Source organism: Protopterus annectens, chromosome 9.part0 (assembly GCF_019279795.1).
Source record: "Protopterus annectens isolate FY-2018-M chromosome 9.part0, PAN1.0, whole genome shotgun sequence".
NCBI classification, from domain to species: Eukaryota; Metazoa; Chordata; order Ceratodontiformes; family Protopteridae; genus Protopterus; species Protopterus annectens.
In genome coordinates, this window is record NC_056743.1 from 878,556,263 (window position 1) to 878,572,695 (window position 16,433).

General features: G+C 43.7%; 1 protein-coding gene across 1 annotated transcript in view; it reads left to right on the forward strand.

The window, feature by feature from the left end:
- Positions 1-16,433, forward strand: part of DCTN2 (dynactin subunit 2) — a 767,074-nt gene that overhangs the window by 356,975 nt on the left and 393,666 nt on the right. Inside the window, 2 exon segments of the mRNA XM_044083609.1 lie at positions 7,328-7,373; positions 8,796-8,806. Of these exon segments, the coding sequence (XP_043939544.1) occupies positions 7,328-7,373; positions 8,796-8,806 (57 nt within the window).

Here is a 16,433-nt window from a genome sequence, read left to right on the forward strand (position 1 = left end):
CCTCATGTAGAGCTGCTGTTACAGGATCTGTCATGACATGCTTGGCTCAAAGAGCAAACCTTACCAGATCATGTCAAAGCTAAATTACTAGATGCACCTCTTCAAAAAGATGTATTGTTTGGTGTTAAAGCTGAGGAGGTATTAAAGAAAATGGAGGAAAAGGCAAGATCAATGCAAACAGTGAAAGATTTCCTACAGGTACAACCTCCAGAAACTGGCCTTCAAAAATTGGTCCTTGAACAGACCTCAAAGAGGTAGATACAGGCGACCGAGGGCTAGAGGGCAATCTCAAGGATCATTTAGAGCCAGTCAGTGGCAAGCAACCTACACCAAGAGGTGGAGAGGATAGATCACAGCCATTCAGAAAGCAGACACAATGACTTTCCCCTTTGCATGTCAAGCAAAGCTTTAATGGCAGCACCTTTAGGTGGAAAACTGGCATTATTTTCAAAAAATTGGCATATTGTCACAAAAGACAAATGGATCCTGGACATTATAGACAGAGGCTACAGATTCCACTTTCACACCATTCCAAAAATGCGAGGCATGCCAAACCTGCCACAAAATCAAAGGGCAGAGGCACAAAAACAAATTTCAGCACTCATGGACATGAAAGCTATTCAAGAGGTACCTGCACAAGAACAGGGTCAAGGTTTTTATTCCAGACTATTCCTTGTACCAAGGAAGGACAAAGATTGGAGACCTATTTTGGACCTATCCATCCTAAACACATATTTAGTCGTGCCAAAATTCAAGGTGCTCACATTACAGCAGCTTCTTCCCATGCTGGGCAAGGAGTCTTGACTGGTAACATTGGACCTCAAGGAGGCATACCTGCATGTCCCTATCAGACAAGATTGCAGAAGATACCTCAGATTTCTTGCAGGTTCAACCCATTATCAGTTCTCTGCATTGCCCTTTGGCTTATCTAAGAGTGTTCACGAAATGCCTGGCATCAGTAATTGCCTTCTGCGGACTTCAAGGGATACAAATATACCTATATTTGGATGACTGCCTGATCCAAGTGGACAACAAACACTTACTTCTGAAACACCTGGCGTTTGTAATAAAGTTGTTGAACTTTCTGGAATACACAGTCAACAAAAAGAAATCAAAACTAATACCCTCGCAAGCAATAATTTTCCTGGGTGCCAGCTTGAATACAAACACCTAGATGGCTTACCTCACGCCAGAGAAACAAGGGCAACTATCTCAATACTTCAGAAAAATGGCAACCTTCACCAGGCTGACTGCAAGGAAAATCCTACAGGCTCTGGGATTCATGGCATCTTGCATCCTGCTAATCCCATGTGCAAAGTTGCATATGAGGAAACTTCAATGGTACCTAAAAAACTTATGGTCTCAACACAGCCACAGTTTGGAAACAATTATACCACTCATTCCACGTCTCCAAAAGGAATTTCTGTGGTGGGCTCAAGCATGCCAAAGAAACATAGGTCTCTCATTCTGCATGCCTCAAGCAAATCAAATCATCACAACAGACGCCTCGGACTACGCCTGGGGGGGCGCACATGACAGATCAGTGCATTCAGGGCAAATGGTCCCAAAAAGAAAAACACCTACACATCAATCAAAAGGAAATGCTAGCAGTAAAAAAATGCTATTATGGCCTTCAAAGACCTACTGCATCCAGGCCAGCTATTGATAAGGACAGACAACACCACAGTGATGTGGTACATAAACACACAGGGAGGAACCCATTCATACCCCCTGTGCAGGCAAGCCATGTCTCTATGGAACACAGCTCTGGAATTACAAATCCAACTTCAAGCACAATTCCTGCCAGGCAAGGAAAACACGCTGGCAGACAACCTAAGCAGAAATATGACACACGAATGGAAGTTGCATCCTCAAGTTTTTGCAAAGATAATTCAAGCATGAGGAAGGCCAGACATATATCTCTTTGCTACCCACAGAAATTACCAATTGAAAAAATTCTGCACAAGGACCTTTCATCCACAGGCCTGGAAAGTGGACGCACTGTCTTTCACCTGGACAACATTGACAGTTTATGCCTTTCCACCTCTTCCTCTGCTGCCCAAAGTTCTACTAAAAGCCAGAGCAGACAGAACAAAGATGATTCTCATTGCTCCAGACTGGCCAAGACAACACTGGTACCCACTCCTGAGGAGCCTGACGCATTGCCCACCATGGATCCTGCCTCTAATTCCTCTTCTGTTGACCCAGCACAACTTCAAAATTCTTCACAGTCAGCTGAAAACACTCAATCTAGCCGCATGGAGGATTCCTTGATTTCCCAACAGACCCTCCTCTCCAAGGAGTTGCAGGATGTCATTTTGGAGGCCAGAAGGCCCTCTACTAGAAAAGCCTACTCCGCCAAATGGAAACGGTTTTGGGCCTGGAATCAGAAAAAGGGACAGAATCCTGAGATACTGAATTTACCTCAAATATTACAATACCTAGCTGAGATGCTAAACAGTGGACTTTCATTCTCCTCCATCAAAATCCATGCTTCAGCCATTTCTGCACAGTACAACACTGATCCTCCTTTATTCTCTCATCCGCTCTTAAGACAGTTCCTCAGAGGGGCTAAGAATATAAAACCCCCAAGGAAGCAACCAGTACCTGCTTGGGACCTCAATTTCATTTAAGAAAAATTGACCCTGCCTCCATTTGAGCCAGCTGCTTCAACAGAACTGCAATATTTGTCATGGAAAACAGCCTTCCTTCTGGCTATCACCTCAGCACGCAGGGTTTCGGAACTAGAAGCCCTCATGGCTGTGCAACCTTTCATCAATTTCCATCAGGACAGAGTTTCCTTACGAACCAACCCTTCCTTTATGCCAAAGGTAGTATCCAGTGTAGCCTTGAATCAGGCTATCCACTTACCTACTTTTTATCCTAATCCACAAAACAAAGGGGAGAGACTACTACATTCCTTGGACATTCACAGACAGCTTCGTTATTATTTGGACAGGACAAAGCCATTCAGAAAATCAGAGCAACTCTGTGTCCTATGCTACAGGTGCTCAAGGAAAGGCTATTTCCAAACAGACAATCTCAAAATGGATAGCCCACTGCATACGCTTTTGTTATTCATTTAATGGAAAAGCTGTGCCTACAAACATCAGATCTCACTCCACAAGGGCCACAGCTACCTCTGCAGCTTTCCTCAGGGGGGGTTCCTACCAAGGATATTTTGGAAGCAGCCACTTGGAGTTCTGTGCATACTTTCTCCAAGCACTATCACCTACCACTATACTCTAAATCTAGAGCGGGCTTTGCCATAGCAGTCTTGCAGGGCATCCTTGCTCCTCCTAGTTCCACTTAGTGCCTGCCACCCCTTTTTAGCTTTGGGATTCTACCCATCTGTTATGACTGCAGCTGTATGCACGATGAACATAGTACAGTTTTGTACGTACCATAAATGTAGATGTTGGAGTGCTAATACAGCTGCAGTCCAGGTTTCCCTCCCTCTTCCCCCTCTTTGGACAGGCCTAATGACAAACACCTCCTCATACAACCTGATTGGGGTATTCTTTTATGGTGTATTTGCTTGCAAGTACTGTTTTTTGATTATATTACTTTGCATTATTACATAAATTTATGTTTTGCCTTCCTTCTGGGGGCACCTGACATCTGGGGCAAGAAAAACTGAAGAAAATGGACCTAGACTTTGGAATTCGGCTGACCGAGGACCTGCCTGACGGCAGGATAACCCATGTGTTATGACTGCAGCTGTATTAGCACTCGAACATCTACATTTATGGTAGGTACAAAACTGTACTTTGCATCTCTCATGTGTTGGAATTTGTTGGGAGGAGAGGGTTGTCTGTGTACATGAGGCAGTTGTAACATTGCCTCAAGATTCCCAGATTCACCAGCTGGACCGGAGAGGAGATTGACAACTGATCTTTGGACATGCTAGAATAGTATTGGGAATTCCTTTATAATTGAAATAAAGAGCCAATGGGGAACACGGTACTCAAGGGAAGTGTGTGAGGGTGTAGTGCTTTTAATTTTTTAGTACTGACTTATATAATTGCTTTAGTGAGCAAGTGCCAGGTAACTTAAATGCAATGTGTTACAGGTAACTTAAATGCAAAAATGACAAACAGTAACTTTCTTTCGCTAATTATATTTGGGAAATTGAAGGATAATGGTCCAGGAGCCCTTGCAGAGTGGTCCTGGCAAAGCATGGTCTCGACCTAGAAATGGAATCCAGCTTAGAGTGCTTTGTAAAAGTTTGTACAGAGGACCAAGTAGCAGCTTCTAGAATTCAACTCTTTCTGAAAAGTCATAGAAGAAGCCAAGATCCTTGTAGAGTGGGTGTTGACCCTACCTCGAATAGATTTGTCATGGTGAGTATAAGAAGTAATAGCCTTAGCCAACCAGTTGAAAATAGTATGTTTTGACACTGGTTGTCCCTTTTTATCTTCACAAGAAATAAACAATCGATCCAATGATCGGAAAGATTTAATTCTGTCAAGACAGTACGCGAGTTATTCATGGACATCCAAGGTATGAAGTATCCTTTCTCTCTCATTTTTAGGTTCAGGAAAGAAAATGGGAGATGGATAGTTTGACTTAAAGTAAACTTGGATACCACTTTAGGCATAAAAGATGGATTCATTCTCAAAGAAACCTTGTTCTTGTGGAAAATAAGTTAGGGTTGAGCTTGCAACTCAAATACCCTTCTTGTAGAGGTCAGAATAATCAGTAAACCGGTTTCCATGTTAAGAACGTCAAGTCAGCCAGATTAACTGGTTCAAATAGAGCAAGTGTTAGTTTCTCTAGCACAAAATTAAGATCTCAAGGAGGGGCCATCAGTTTACTTGGAGGCCTTTTATGCAAACTTCTTTTAGGAAAATTTTTACATGCGACTGCCTTGAAATAGGAAGAACTATGGGCAGACATGCTGAAATGGAAGATAAATGAACTTTGATAGAGGAATAAGAAAGGCCACAGGACAAATATTGTAAAACCCGAGAACATCTAGCCAGGCCTGGATGGGTGCTGATTATGTTGTGGCTGCAATTAGAAAACCTTATTTGGTAATACATGATTTTCTAGTAGCTGGCTTTCTTGCCACCATTAGTACTTGCTGCATGCTCTCCAGAAACAGCTGTCTAAAAGTCATTAAGATCATATCATCCAGTCAGTTGAGGTTGATTGATGTCAAGGTGCATCAAACACCTTGTTCTTGTGTGAATAGATCCATTCTGTGTGGAAACTTGTGGTAATTGCCCCTGGCCATTTCCAAAAGAAGGGAAAACCATGGTTGTCTGAGCTAGAAGGGAATCACCACAGTGATCTTGGGGGAGGGATTCTTTATGTATCCTCAGAAGTACCCTGGATATTACTGGAAAGGCATACAGGAACATTCCTGTCCAAATTAGAGAAAAGCCATCTGTCTTCCAGGCCTTCTTGCATGGAGTCTTGGAAAAATATTTTGCCAGTTGATTGTTCAGAGGGGAGGCAGAGAGGTCTACTTGAGGAACTCCCCACAGACGAATATAGGTATAAGGATGTAATTGTAAGGAGAGGAAGGGAATGCATGAATGAATGAATGAAAATGCACTCTCTCGAGGCACTCCTAAAAATGGAGAACATCGATATCTGTGCAATGACTGAGACCTTGTTCAAGGCTCCAGAGAGCACCCCTGCAATACCAGGCTACAATTCTTACCACACTTTTCGGCCACAAAACCAAGACCGAAATACTAAAGGTGGAGGAGTGTCCATATTCACCAAGGATATTCACACCTCCAGGCTAGTTGCCCAACACAATGCATCTGAAATTCTCCAGGTGCAACTAACACTAGGTAAGACTGCAGTCCAAATTGTAGCTTGCTATAGATCCCCCACCATACCCCAAGATTCTCACTACTTTCCTAAACATACTGGAAAATATTAAGATACAACCAAACACCTTAATACTAGGTGATTTAAACTACCCTGCCATTAATTGGGAAAACTACTCTGGTACCAACTCCTTTTCCCAACGGTTCTTGGAATTCATAAATTCCAACGCCCTGGATCAACTAATCCATTGTCCCACCAGGGGCTCCAGTATCCTAAACCTGGTCATTACCAGCATGGGAGATAGATGCTCCACACCAATGGTCACCCCCTCATTGGTCAGGTCTGACCATAAGCAAGTCACCCTTGACATCCACATCCACCCCCACCCCCACCCCCACCCCCAGTAAGGAAGCCTCCTTAAAAAAACTCTCCAAAGCCAACTTCATGCTACTGAAGTCAGGAGTGACAAACTTCACAACACCCACGCAGACGGGATCTGGAAGTTCGACTGCAGAATCCTACACTAAGGCACTGTACGAGCACATCCACTCGTGCATGAATCGTGCCATCCCAAATAGAACCAAGATGCTCTTCTCCAAAAAAAGGAAGCCAATCTGGTGGTCCCCTGCTATAAACAAACTATACAACAGAAGGAAGAAACTGTTGCAGAAAAGAGGAAAATCCCAGGATGCAAAAAAACTCCCTCTTCAGCCTGAGTAAGAAGCTGAGATCCCTCATAAAATCCTCAAACGCTAGTTACGAAAATAAAATTGCCAAAGATTCCAAAGACAACCACAAGGCATTCTATTGTTATGTCAAGAATCTAAATGGCAATGCTCAGATCTGCTCTGAGCTACAACAGAATGGCATTAAATATACTGATCCCAAGGATATTGCCAATTTCCTGGCAGATCGATTTAGTGCCAACTTCACTCCCCTCTCACCCCCTAAAGGGCCCATCTCAATACCAAAAGATTGCCAAATTCCGATAATCACAGCCACACAGGTAGAAACAGCACTCTTCAAAGCTAAGAATGCAGCATCCATGGGACCAGATGACATCCCAGGCTGTGTACTACATGAACTACAAAATGAACTGGCAACCCACCTAAGTGTCATGTTTAATCATAGCCGCACCTCACAGCTACAGTTATCTCGATCCACAAGGGAGGATCCATCTTGGATCCTAGGAACTACCGTCCCATCAGTCTGACAAGCCTGATCTGCAAGGGCATGGAACGCATTATCATGGAACTTATAAACAAAGACATTGGCAACCTCCAGACACTGGACCCCACCCAGTTTGGGTTTGTGAAGGGCCGATCTTGTCTCTTGAATCTGATTGACATCTTTGAATCGGTCTCCAGAGCTGTGGACGAGGGTAAGGAGGTCCACACAGCCTATCTGGACCTTGCCAAGGCCTTTGACACCATCCTCCACTCTGGAATCATAGATAAACTTACTAAGCTGGGCATAAATCCCTACGTCACTCGATGGGTTGCCAACTGGCTTACTGACAGAACCCAGACTGTAAAAGTAGCCGACTCCAAATCCAGCTCCAGACAAGTGGAGTACCTCAGGGTTCAGTCCTGGGACCACTCTTGTTTGGCATCTACTACTCTGAAGTACAGGCCAACACTAAGGGACTCTGGCTAACAAAGTTTGCAGATGACTGCTAACTTGGAGCAATTATTGAATCCCCAAATGATGTGGATATTCTACAAAAGGGCCTTACAGAAACAGATGCCTAGTGCCAGAGCCATGGGCTCAAGCTTAATGCCAAGAAATGTATAGTCATCCCCTTTGGGAAAAAAACATGTACCCACGAACTACCACATAGGTGGCAGGACACTAAACATCGAAAGTGTGATGAGAGACTTAGGGACACAAGTGGACAGTGGTCTCACTTTCGATAACCACATCGCCACAGCAGTCAGGAAATCCTTCTACGTGGCACACCTCATCACTAAGTGCTTTTCATCCAGAAAAAAGGAGGTCATTGTCCCACTGTACTCATCCCTCATTAGACCCATTATAGAGTATAATGCCCCATTTGGTATGTACCTCACAAGACATCTGCAACAGCTGGAAAGGCCACAGAAATACCTCACTAAAAGAATCACAGGCCTAAAGCAGATGCCATATGTTGACCGTCTAAAAAAAACTCCAGCTATACTCTGTGGCATATCGTCTACTCAGAGGCGATCTCTGCTTAACATACAAGGCCATGTCAAACCCTGAGCTGTTGGACATGCTCCACTTAAAGAAATCCCAATCCCTCAGAGCCACACGCTTCAGGGATCTAAACCTTATCACAATGAACAAAACATGCTGGAGGGATAGGTTCCTGACCCAGAGACTCCCCATACTCTGGAATAGACTGCCCATACATGTCAAGCAGAGCACCTCATTGGCCCTCTTCAAAAGGAACCTTGATGATTGGATGGGAGACAGGAAATTCACCCCGGGGATCATGTCTGTCGCCCTGCTAGACAGAGGGGCCCAGAGAAGTAAATATTGTGGGAAAAAATTTCCAGGGAATTATTATGGCTAGGCTTGCATAGCCCTTAGGACCGATAGCCTAGTACCAACCTATGAACCTATGGTGTTAAGATATAATCATGGAGTGTCAAAATCTTAGGAGTAGCAGCATGGAGTGTCAAAATCTTAGGAGAAGCAGCAGCAAAAGTTAATGTCATTTCTGTCAGAAATTCACAGAACTGGAAATGAGTGGTAGATTCTTCTTTTGTTATTATAGACCCAGATCATGTCGTTAGTAATGGACAAAATGCCAGAATCTTTTATCTTTATTATATTTATTTATGTATTTATTCATTTATTTTGGAAGTAACATTCACCAAGTCACAATTAAGTGAAATTTTTTGGGCAGTATGGTAGAATTTTGGTGGGATTGTGCATAGTTTTCTTTCAACAAGTCAAAGACTCCATATTCCCTATGTGTAAATAAAGCCATGGTCATAGAGTCAAAGTCTTGATGCCATGAGCAGCAGGGAGGTAAGTTGTGTATTGCACAAGTTCTTAAGCATTGGAATTTTGTCCTGCTAACAATACTGTACAGCTTGAAAATTCATACAGATCATAAGATGTGGAAAAAAACCTTGGAATGAGTAGCAGCATCTTGGGACTGTAAGAGCAAAGGAGAATACAGTTTTATTTGAGTCACAGAATCCCAAATAACAATATACAGAGAGGGGCTTGAACAGAAGGGAAGACTTTAGGGACTGTCAGCAAGTAAGGTGAATGTGAGTTCTACTTTTCATTATGGGATGACAATGGCAAAGACTAGCAGAGTGATGTTGCACATTATCCTGGATGATCCTTTAACATTATGTATATCTTTCTGTTGTATGGGGCACAGATAGATCTCGTATGGAATATTTTGTTTAACTGCACACTTGTCGCAAGGAAAGGGGCATCAGACTTTACTTGTGCAGTGGAGTGCTACTAGCAGATGGAGAAATAGTCACTGGGAAGGTACACATTGAGAACACGTGCTTTGCATTGTCACCACTGCTTTTGAGTCATAAACTTCATCTTTAAAAACTTTGAAAGGCTTAATAAGATTAATCCAGCAGTGTTGATATAAAGGATAAAGGCTTGACCATGGTCCATGTATGAGCCTTAACTTAGGCACCTGCTGGAGCTGGTTTGGAGGAAGGGGTGAACGGCGAGGTTCTGCATGCTTGCCTGTTTTCTGGGGGGGGGGGGGGGGTAAAAAAAAACAAAACATGACACCGTTGAAGTTCTGTCTGAGACCAGAATTCAGAATGATACCTGAGCATCATAAGGGTCTTCATTTGTGAAGAGGCAGAAAATGCTCCTAGATCTCTAACTGCAGGCAGTGACCTCTACTTTGAAATGATTGCACCTGGGGAATAGTTTGTACAAGTGTAGATCAGATCTAAACCACTTTGAGCAGCTGTAGTGGAGTGGCTCTCTGGCTCTGGCATCTCCAGTAATTGGGGGGGTTAATCTGGTTAACATTTATTTGATTGCACATATTGAGATGATATAGGGCTCATGGAGAATGTTGTGCTGAAGTGCAGTACCCATCCTGCTTGTGAAAGGTTTTGCAAAAAAGTAAAAATAACAAAACACTGTTTGATTGCAGTTGTTGCTCCACTTATTCTAGTCTGTTAAGATTAACTGGAAGAATGAGGCAGGGTGGCAGGTTGGAAGTCAGAGCCATGGGCTCAGATGAAAAACAGAAAAGAAAAACTAGTTGGTTAGTGGGTTTTCAATGACTGAAGTGGCAGCTTATTCTGTTAACTGTATTCTATGTCAAAATGGTTTTAAAGTGTGGGAAATGTGCTTTGCTTTTTACATGTGGCTTTGCTTGATGCTCAGGTTATATTTTGCTCCTAGCAGCTATTTTTTAGTCCCTTGTGATGAGGTCTCATTCTAGCAGTGTTTTTTTCCAGAATTACTTTGTTATAAAGCGCATTCTGTTGTTTGGGTCATGGGCAAATTGCAAATTCGTTATTCATAGGTCTGACCTGACCCTTCAAGTCTGTTTTGTTGCTGATTGTTTTGGAAGGGCTGAGTTTTGATGGTGTGTCCACAGCTTTTGTTTCACTGTTCCAGTTAGACTGTGTGAGCCACTGGCTCTTGAGGGTTAGACATACCCATTTGTCTCATCCTTTCTAAACAGCATATATCTTCACAAGGTTCTTTACTAGCCCAAGTCCTGTCCGTCTTCCATAACAAATTACATCCTTAGACTAGGGTAGGTCACATGTCTGCATACCTTTTTACACGACACTGTCATTTTCATTTCCTGCTCTACGTTATGTTTTTTGAAAAAATAGTGTAGTGATATGTCAGATGTGTATTCCTGACCTTTTATGAATCTAAACAGCACTTTAGTTGGTGTAAAACTCCGTATGAAACCTCCTGAATCTGATGTTGTCCTTTTCATTCTTCCTCACCAATGGGTTTGGATCCGATCCTCAAATCTGACTTGGCTGCATACACTAGACTTCATTTCCAGCATTCGAGCTCCTCTCTACCCATAAAACTCTGTTCTTTCCCCAACACCTTAGAACTCGTTTTCCACCATCGTGGTTAGATGTAGGTTCCACTGTCAAGCTTTAAGTGATTGTTTTTTGGGTAAATTTTTTGGATAGTCCTTCTGTTCCAATTTCCTCTCTTTCTGCTCTACCATTTTACTTCTTTTTCCTCCCTCTGAGCATTTGCTGGTGTAAAGGAGTTAGTATTTTTCTTGCACTGTATAGTTTCTCTTCTACTTCTGTAGTTTTGTCAAACACCATTGTTGGCATGTTTTATTTAGGTCTTTGTAACATACCATAGCTGGTACTTCTATCCCTTTTTCTTCCTGGTTCTTGTTTTATTGTACAGCTTACTCTGTTGCCCTTTCTCCACTATGTTAGAGAAACCGAGAGGGTTCAAGAAATGCACTTCATGTGAGCATAAGATCCCCAGTTCGGATGCTCACAAGAAGTGCATTTATTGCTTAGAATATGATGACCTCAACACTGCCTGCTCAGTGTGCTTGACCTTTAATTCCATTAACCTTTAATTCCAAAGCATTAGCCAACAGGCACAACAAACTGATACTTAGGTCTCTTGCCTGATTCTTCTGGGGCTCAAACTCCCAAACCATTAGTCTGTTTCTTTGGAAACCATAAGCAGGTCTCAACCAAAGTCTCCTAGACCTTCTTTGGAGCCGTTTAAAAAGATCCAAAAAATTTAGGATCTGACCATTTCCGGGGGTGGCGCCGACCTACCTTCTTTGGAGGCTTCGGTTTTGGGGAGAGAGGGAGGGGTTTCCCCTGGTCCTTCGGCTTTCAAGGTGGAAGAAAGGGCTTTCTCCTTTCACGGAGAACTGTCTTCTTTTTGTCTTGGATCCTACCCCTCCACCCCCACTCATCTTTGGTTCTGAGCTCTGGGCCCATCAGACCTATCCCACAGGGACTAGCTAGTTCTGGGAATTCTCCAGGCAGTTCCTCTAGAGGAATTTCCGCCCTTCTGACACCTCTCCCGAACATCCCATGGAGGAAGTTCCTTGGAAGAGGGACATGCAAGAGGAGACACCATGGGACATGCAAGAGGAGACACGTAGACTTGCCCATGGAGTCTTTCACAGAAGAGACAGATTTTGATGAGGGAACGGGATCCCCCATATCACCAACTGATGACATCTCCTTTGGAAATATTGTTGAGATCGTCAGACAGAAGGGTGGCCGGCCTTCCCAGTCTCCTTCTCCTGAAGAGGCAGTGTTTCTGTAGGCTTTCGGTTCTGGACCATCTACGTCTTGGGTGCCCCCCAGTAGATGAACTGATTGACTTGGTTTCCCACTGGGCTTGGAAGGAACCGGACACTGTCGAACCTGTTCCCTAGCGCCCGGACAAAATTCTGGCCCCTCCTGCTGATAGACCCCACTGGAGCAAGGGTGTCCCAGTTGATGCTGTGGTGGTGGCGGCAGCCACCAAGAAGGAGCTAGCTGAGTTAGAGCTCTTCTGTCCATCCTGCAAACAGGGTGTCGAAGAGTGATGGACAGATTTGGAAAGCGAGTGTTCACCTCAGCTACTTTCATGCTAAGGTCTCTAAACTACTTGGCACTTTCACTTTGCTAGAGAGAGAGAGTTGACTAAGGAGTTATCAAATACTCTCTTGGACTCCATCTTTTGAGGATTTTCAAAAAGACTTCTCAACTGGCCACTCTACTGTCCATTTCAAATGCATTGATGAGGCTGATCTCCCATGCAGTGGAAGGTACCTCACGAGCAGCCAGTTCAGGTATAGCCACAAGGAGACATGCCTGGTTGTGGCTGTGCGATTTTATGGTGCCCTTCAAGACTTCCTTTGTCAGTGCCCCCTTTGGCACTTCCTTGTTTGGGCCATCTGTTAAGGACGTGCTAAACCACAAGCGAATAAGAGGAAAGACAGTTTGCCATAGGAATTAAGTTTTCTAATCCTCAACGGACCTTATTTGGAAACCACTGAGGTGTGGTAAGATGTGGTTCCAAAAATCTCCGGGACCTTTCCAGGACTTAGATGGGGATAATTCCTCCAGAGGCAGAGGAGGAAATTTTAATGGTAGACATTGCCCTAGAGGCAGAGAGAGCCCACAGAACCAGGGCTTTAAAGATTCCTTTTCCTATAGGCCCTATCACTGCTCCTGAAGTGCTGCCCGACTGTCCAACTCTGGAGGCAGTTGGGGGTTGTTTCTCTTTGCCCCTAGACTCCTGGACAGATATTACAACAGATTAATGGTTGCTAAGAATCATATCTGGAGTTTACTGCATACCATTTTCCCTTCCTCTGTCTCCTCCTCAAATAAGAAACTTCCTGACATTCCACCCAGTCAGAGAAAGGATGCAGCACAAGAAATACAAAAGCTACTACAGAAAAAAGTTATCCAAGAGGTCCCACCCAACCAGATAAGTTCAGTCCATCCTGCCTCTTCTCTAAGCAAGGACAAATTGGATGTGCTCTAGAGATCTCCAGGATGTTTATCATCAGATAAAAATAGACAGGTGATCCAGGAGACGTCTACACTTTTAGCCTGGAGCCAATAATTACCAATTCGGAGCACTGCCCTTTGGACTCACCATAGCCCCCAGGGTTTTTACCAGTGCGTGGCAGTAGTGGCAGCTCCCTCGAGACTAGAAGGATTCCAGGTGCTTCCATTTCTTAACGATGGGCTCCTCACCGCCCCATTCAAGCATTAACGTATACAAGCCAGGGACTATTTGCTCCAGGTTTTCAATATCTTAAGCATCTCAGTAAACTGTCAAGTCAAACTTAGTCCTGGTACAGACCCTGGAATTCATAGGGACTCTTTTGAACACTACAAATCAGGTGGCTTCCTTATGTCTCTATCACATCACATCTTTTAAGACTTCAGGTTCGGTCGATACTTTCTCACCCTCTCCACCAGCAAGATTAGTACTACAAGCTCTGGAGTTGATGTCTGAAATACTTCTGGTCCTTTTAGCAGAATTATTTTTCTGCATTCTTCAGTGGACTTTGGAGGTACACAGTGGTCTTTATCAGACCCTATCTTTTTTCATAAGACTCTCTCCAATCTGCAAACATTTTATGTTGGTGGCTTCAGTCCAATGATCTTTTTCTGGGCAGACTGTTCCATCCTTCCATCCCCATTTGCCACATTGACCACAGGCACTTCCCAACTGGGGTGAGGGGGTTATTTCTTAGGAAAGATGGTGCAAGACATGTGGTTCCCTTCACAGACTGCATATCAGTGTCTTAGATGTGAGAGCAGTCCTAGTGTTGGAAGCATTTCAACACGTTCTCCCACTGGGGACTATTGCAGTTTAAACAGACAACATGTCAGACATGTCAGTAGTCTGGTACATCAACAAGCAAGAAGGAATCCGATCTTATTCACTGTGCAGAGAGACAATGAGGGTTTGGGAATGGGCGATCACTTCACACCACTTTCTCATTGCAACACACATCCTGGGGAAAAGCAGCTTGCTAACAGACAGATTCGGCGGATCCATTTTGATGCCTTACAAGTGATCTGTCAATCAATCTGTACAGAGTATGATCTTCAGCTGCTGGGACCAGCCTTGCTGGGACCTGTCTGCCTCACCCTTCAACAACAAATGCAGCAAGTACTTCACTCTGATCCCTCCTCTTGGGAAGTTACCATGAGGCGTGCTGATTCACAATTGGCCCCTGGTTCACCTATATGCCTACACTCCTCATCCTCTAATTCCAAAGTTCTTACAGAAAACAAGCAGGCAGAAAAGCTCAAGTCATCCATATTGCCCCCTTCTGACCTCGGCAGGTATGGTTCCCCTTTCTACGGTCTCACTTGTGATATCCTCCATGGATACTGGAACCCACGCAGGATCTCCTGTCTCACCCATTGAGAATTCAACATCCAAATCTCCACACCCTCAAGCTAACCACATGGTTTCTACACTTCCGATAATAGTTAGACAGGCCAGGCTTTCTACCCCAGTTGGCAATATTACCTTGGCTTCCCAGAAAGCATCTACCAAGAAAGTCTCCAAAAGCAAATGGAAAAGATTTTCTATTTGTGCCTCTGACCAGAATATCAACCCTTTTTCACACTCCTTTTTAAAGGAGGAGCTAGTTTCTCTACTATTAAACTTCAGTTGGCAGAGATTTCAAATTTCAGTTCTGGAAACAAATCTTTTTCTCTGACTTCATCCAAATTGGCTTCAGGAAAAGCATTTTTTCTTCAGACCCCCGATAAAGGACCCTTCTATTCCTTAAGACCTTACTCTGATACTTCAAGGCATAACTCGGAAGCCTTTTGAACTGGCAGAGAAATATGATACGAAGTATCTTTCTTGGGAAACCATTTTTTTAATAGCTATTACTTCATTTAAAAGAATTTCTGAGCTACAGGCCCTATCGGCAAAGCCTCTCTGGAAGAGACCCAAGAGTGTCTCATCTTTTGTTTCTTCTTTACATGCATTTCTGCATGAGGTGATCTGGAGGAACTGGGCGTTGTCCTGTCATCCGGAATGGGTTGTGGTTGATCCCTAGCTAAAGTAGAAGGAAAGTCCCTGGGACCCTCAAGCACAGTGAGCCATTGTTCCTCTTGTCCCCCAAAACAGACATCTGCACTGCCTCTGAGGACGTGTTTAGGTCGGATTATCTAGCGGCTTCCGATGAGGTACCCACTAAGGAATGCAAGTAAAGAAAAAACAAAAGATGAGACAATCTCAGGTCTCTTTCACTCCACAGTCTGACTGGGATGCTTTCTCTCAGGGTTTAATTAATGCTCTGATGGCTTTAAAACCTTCCTCTGTGATTCCTGTTCCTTCTTTTACATCTTCTCCTGTCCAGAGAGTTGGGGAACAGGTTCTTTCTGCTGATGGTGATGACTCGTCCTTTGATGAATATTCCTTAGCATATTCCACACAAATTACATCTCCTCTTGAATATGTATCTCCAGAGGAGGAATCTAATGGGGGGAGGTTTCCCCAGTTGAAGAGATTTATTTTGGTGAAACTATTAACAAAGAGGAAAATTTTCAAATGGAACTGTTCCCAAATTTCTGAGGAGCAAAAAAGGTGTTATGACATTTTGCATGTGGAAGTTCCTTCTGCAGTGCCTGCAGTACTGCCAGCTTTTCTGGACACATTTGTTTCTTCTTCAAAGGCCCCTGATTCCCAGGCTCCTGCCCCTAAGAGGCCAGACAGATTTTACAAGGTGCCTGATGATTGCAAGTTCCTCTGTAAGTGTCCTTCGGATGATCCAGCTGCTGTTTCCATAGCTTCTGACAAGTCTTCCTGATTGTCTCCTTTTGCCAAAATTCTTCCATCTGACTAGGAGAGCAAGATTCTGGAGAGACTTGGTAAAAAGGTTTACACATCCTCCACCTTAGGTATCGGAACAATAAATTATCAAACCCATATGTCTAGATTTTCCTTGGCTCTACTTTCCCAGGCTTCTCAAGCTCTTGCTCAGTTACCAAACACTGGGATTAAAACTCTGGTTTAGTTTCTTTTGACACCTTCTTCACAAGTAGCAAGACATTCCATTAAGTGCAGCTGTGATGCTGTTGAGGCATCACCCAGAGCTGCTACATCTGTTTCTGTATTTAGGAGACATTCCTGGTTGAGGCTTCAACCATTGACAGATAATATTAAAGTAA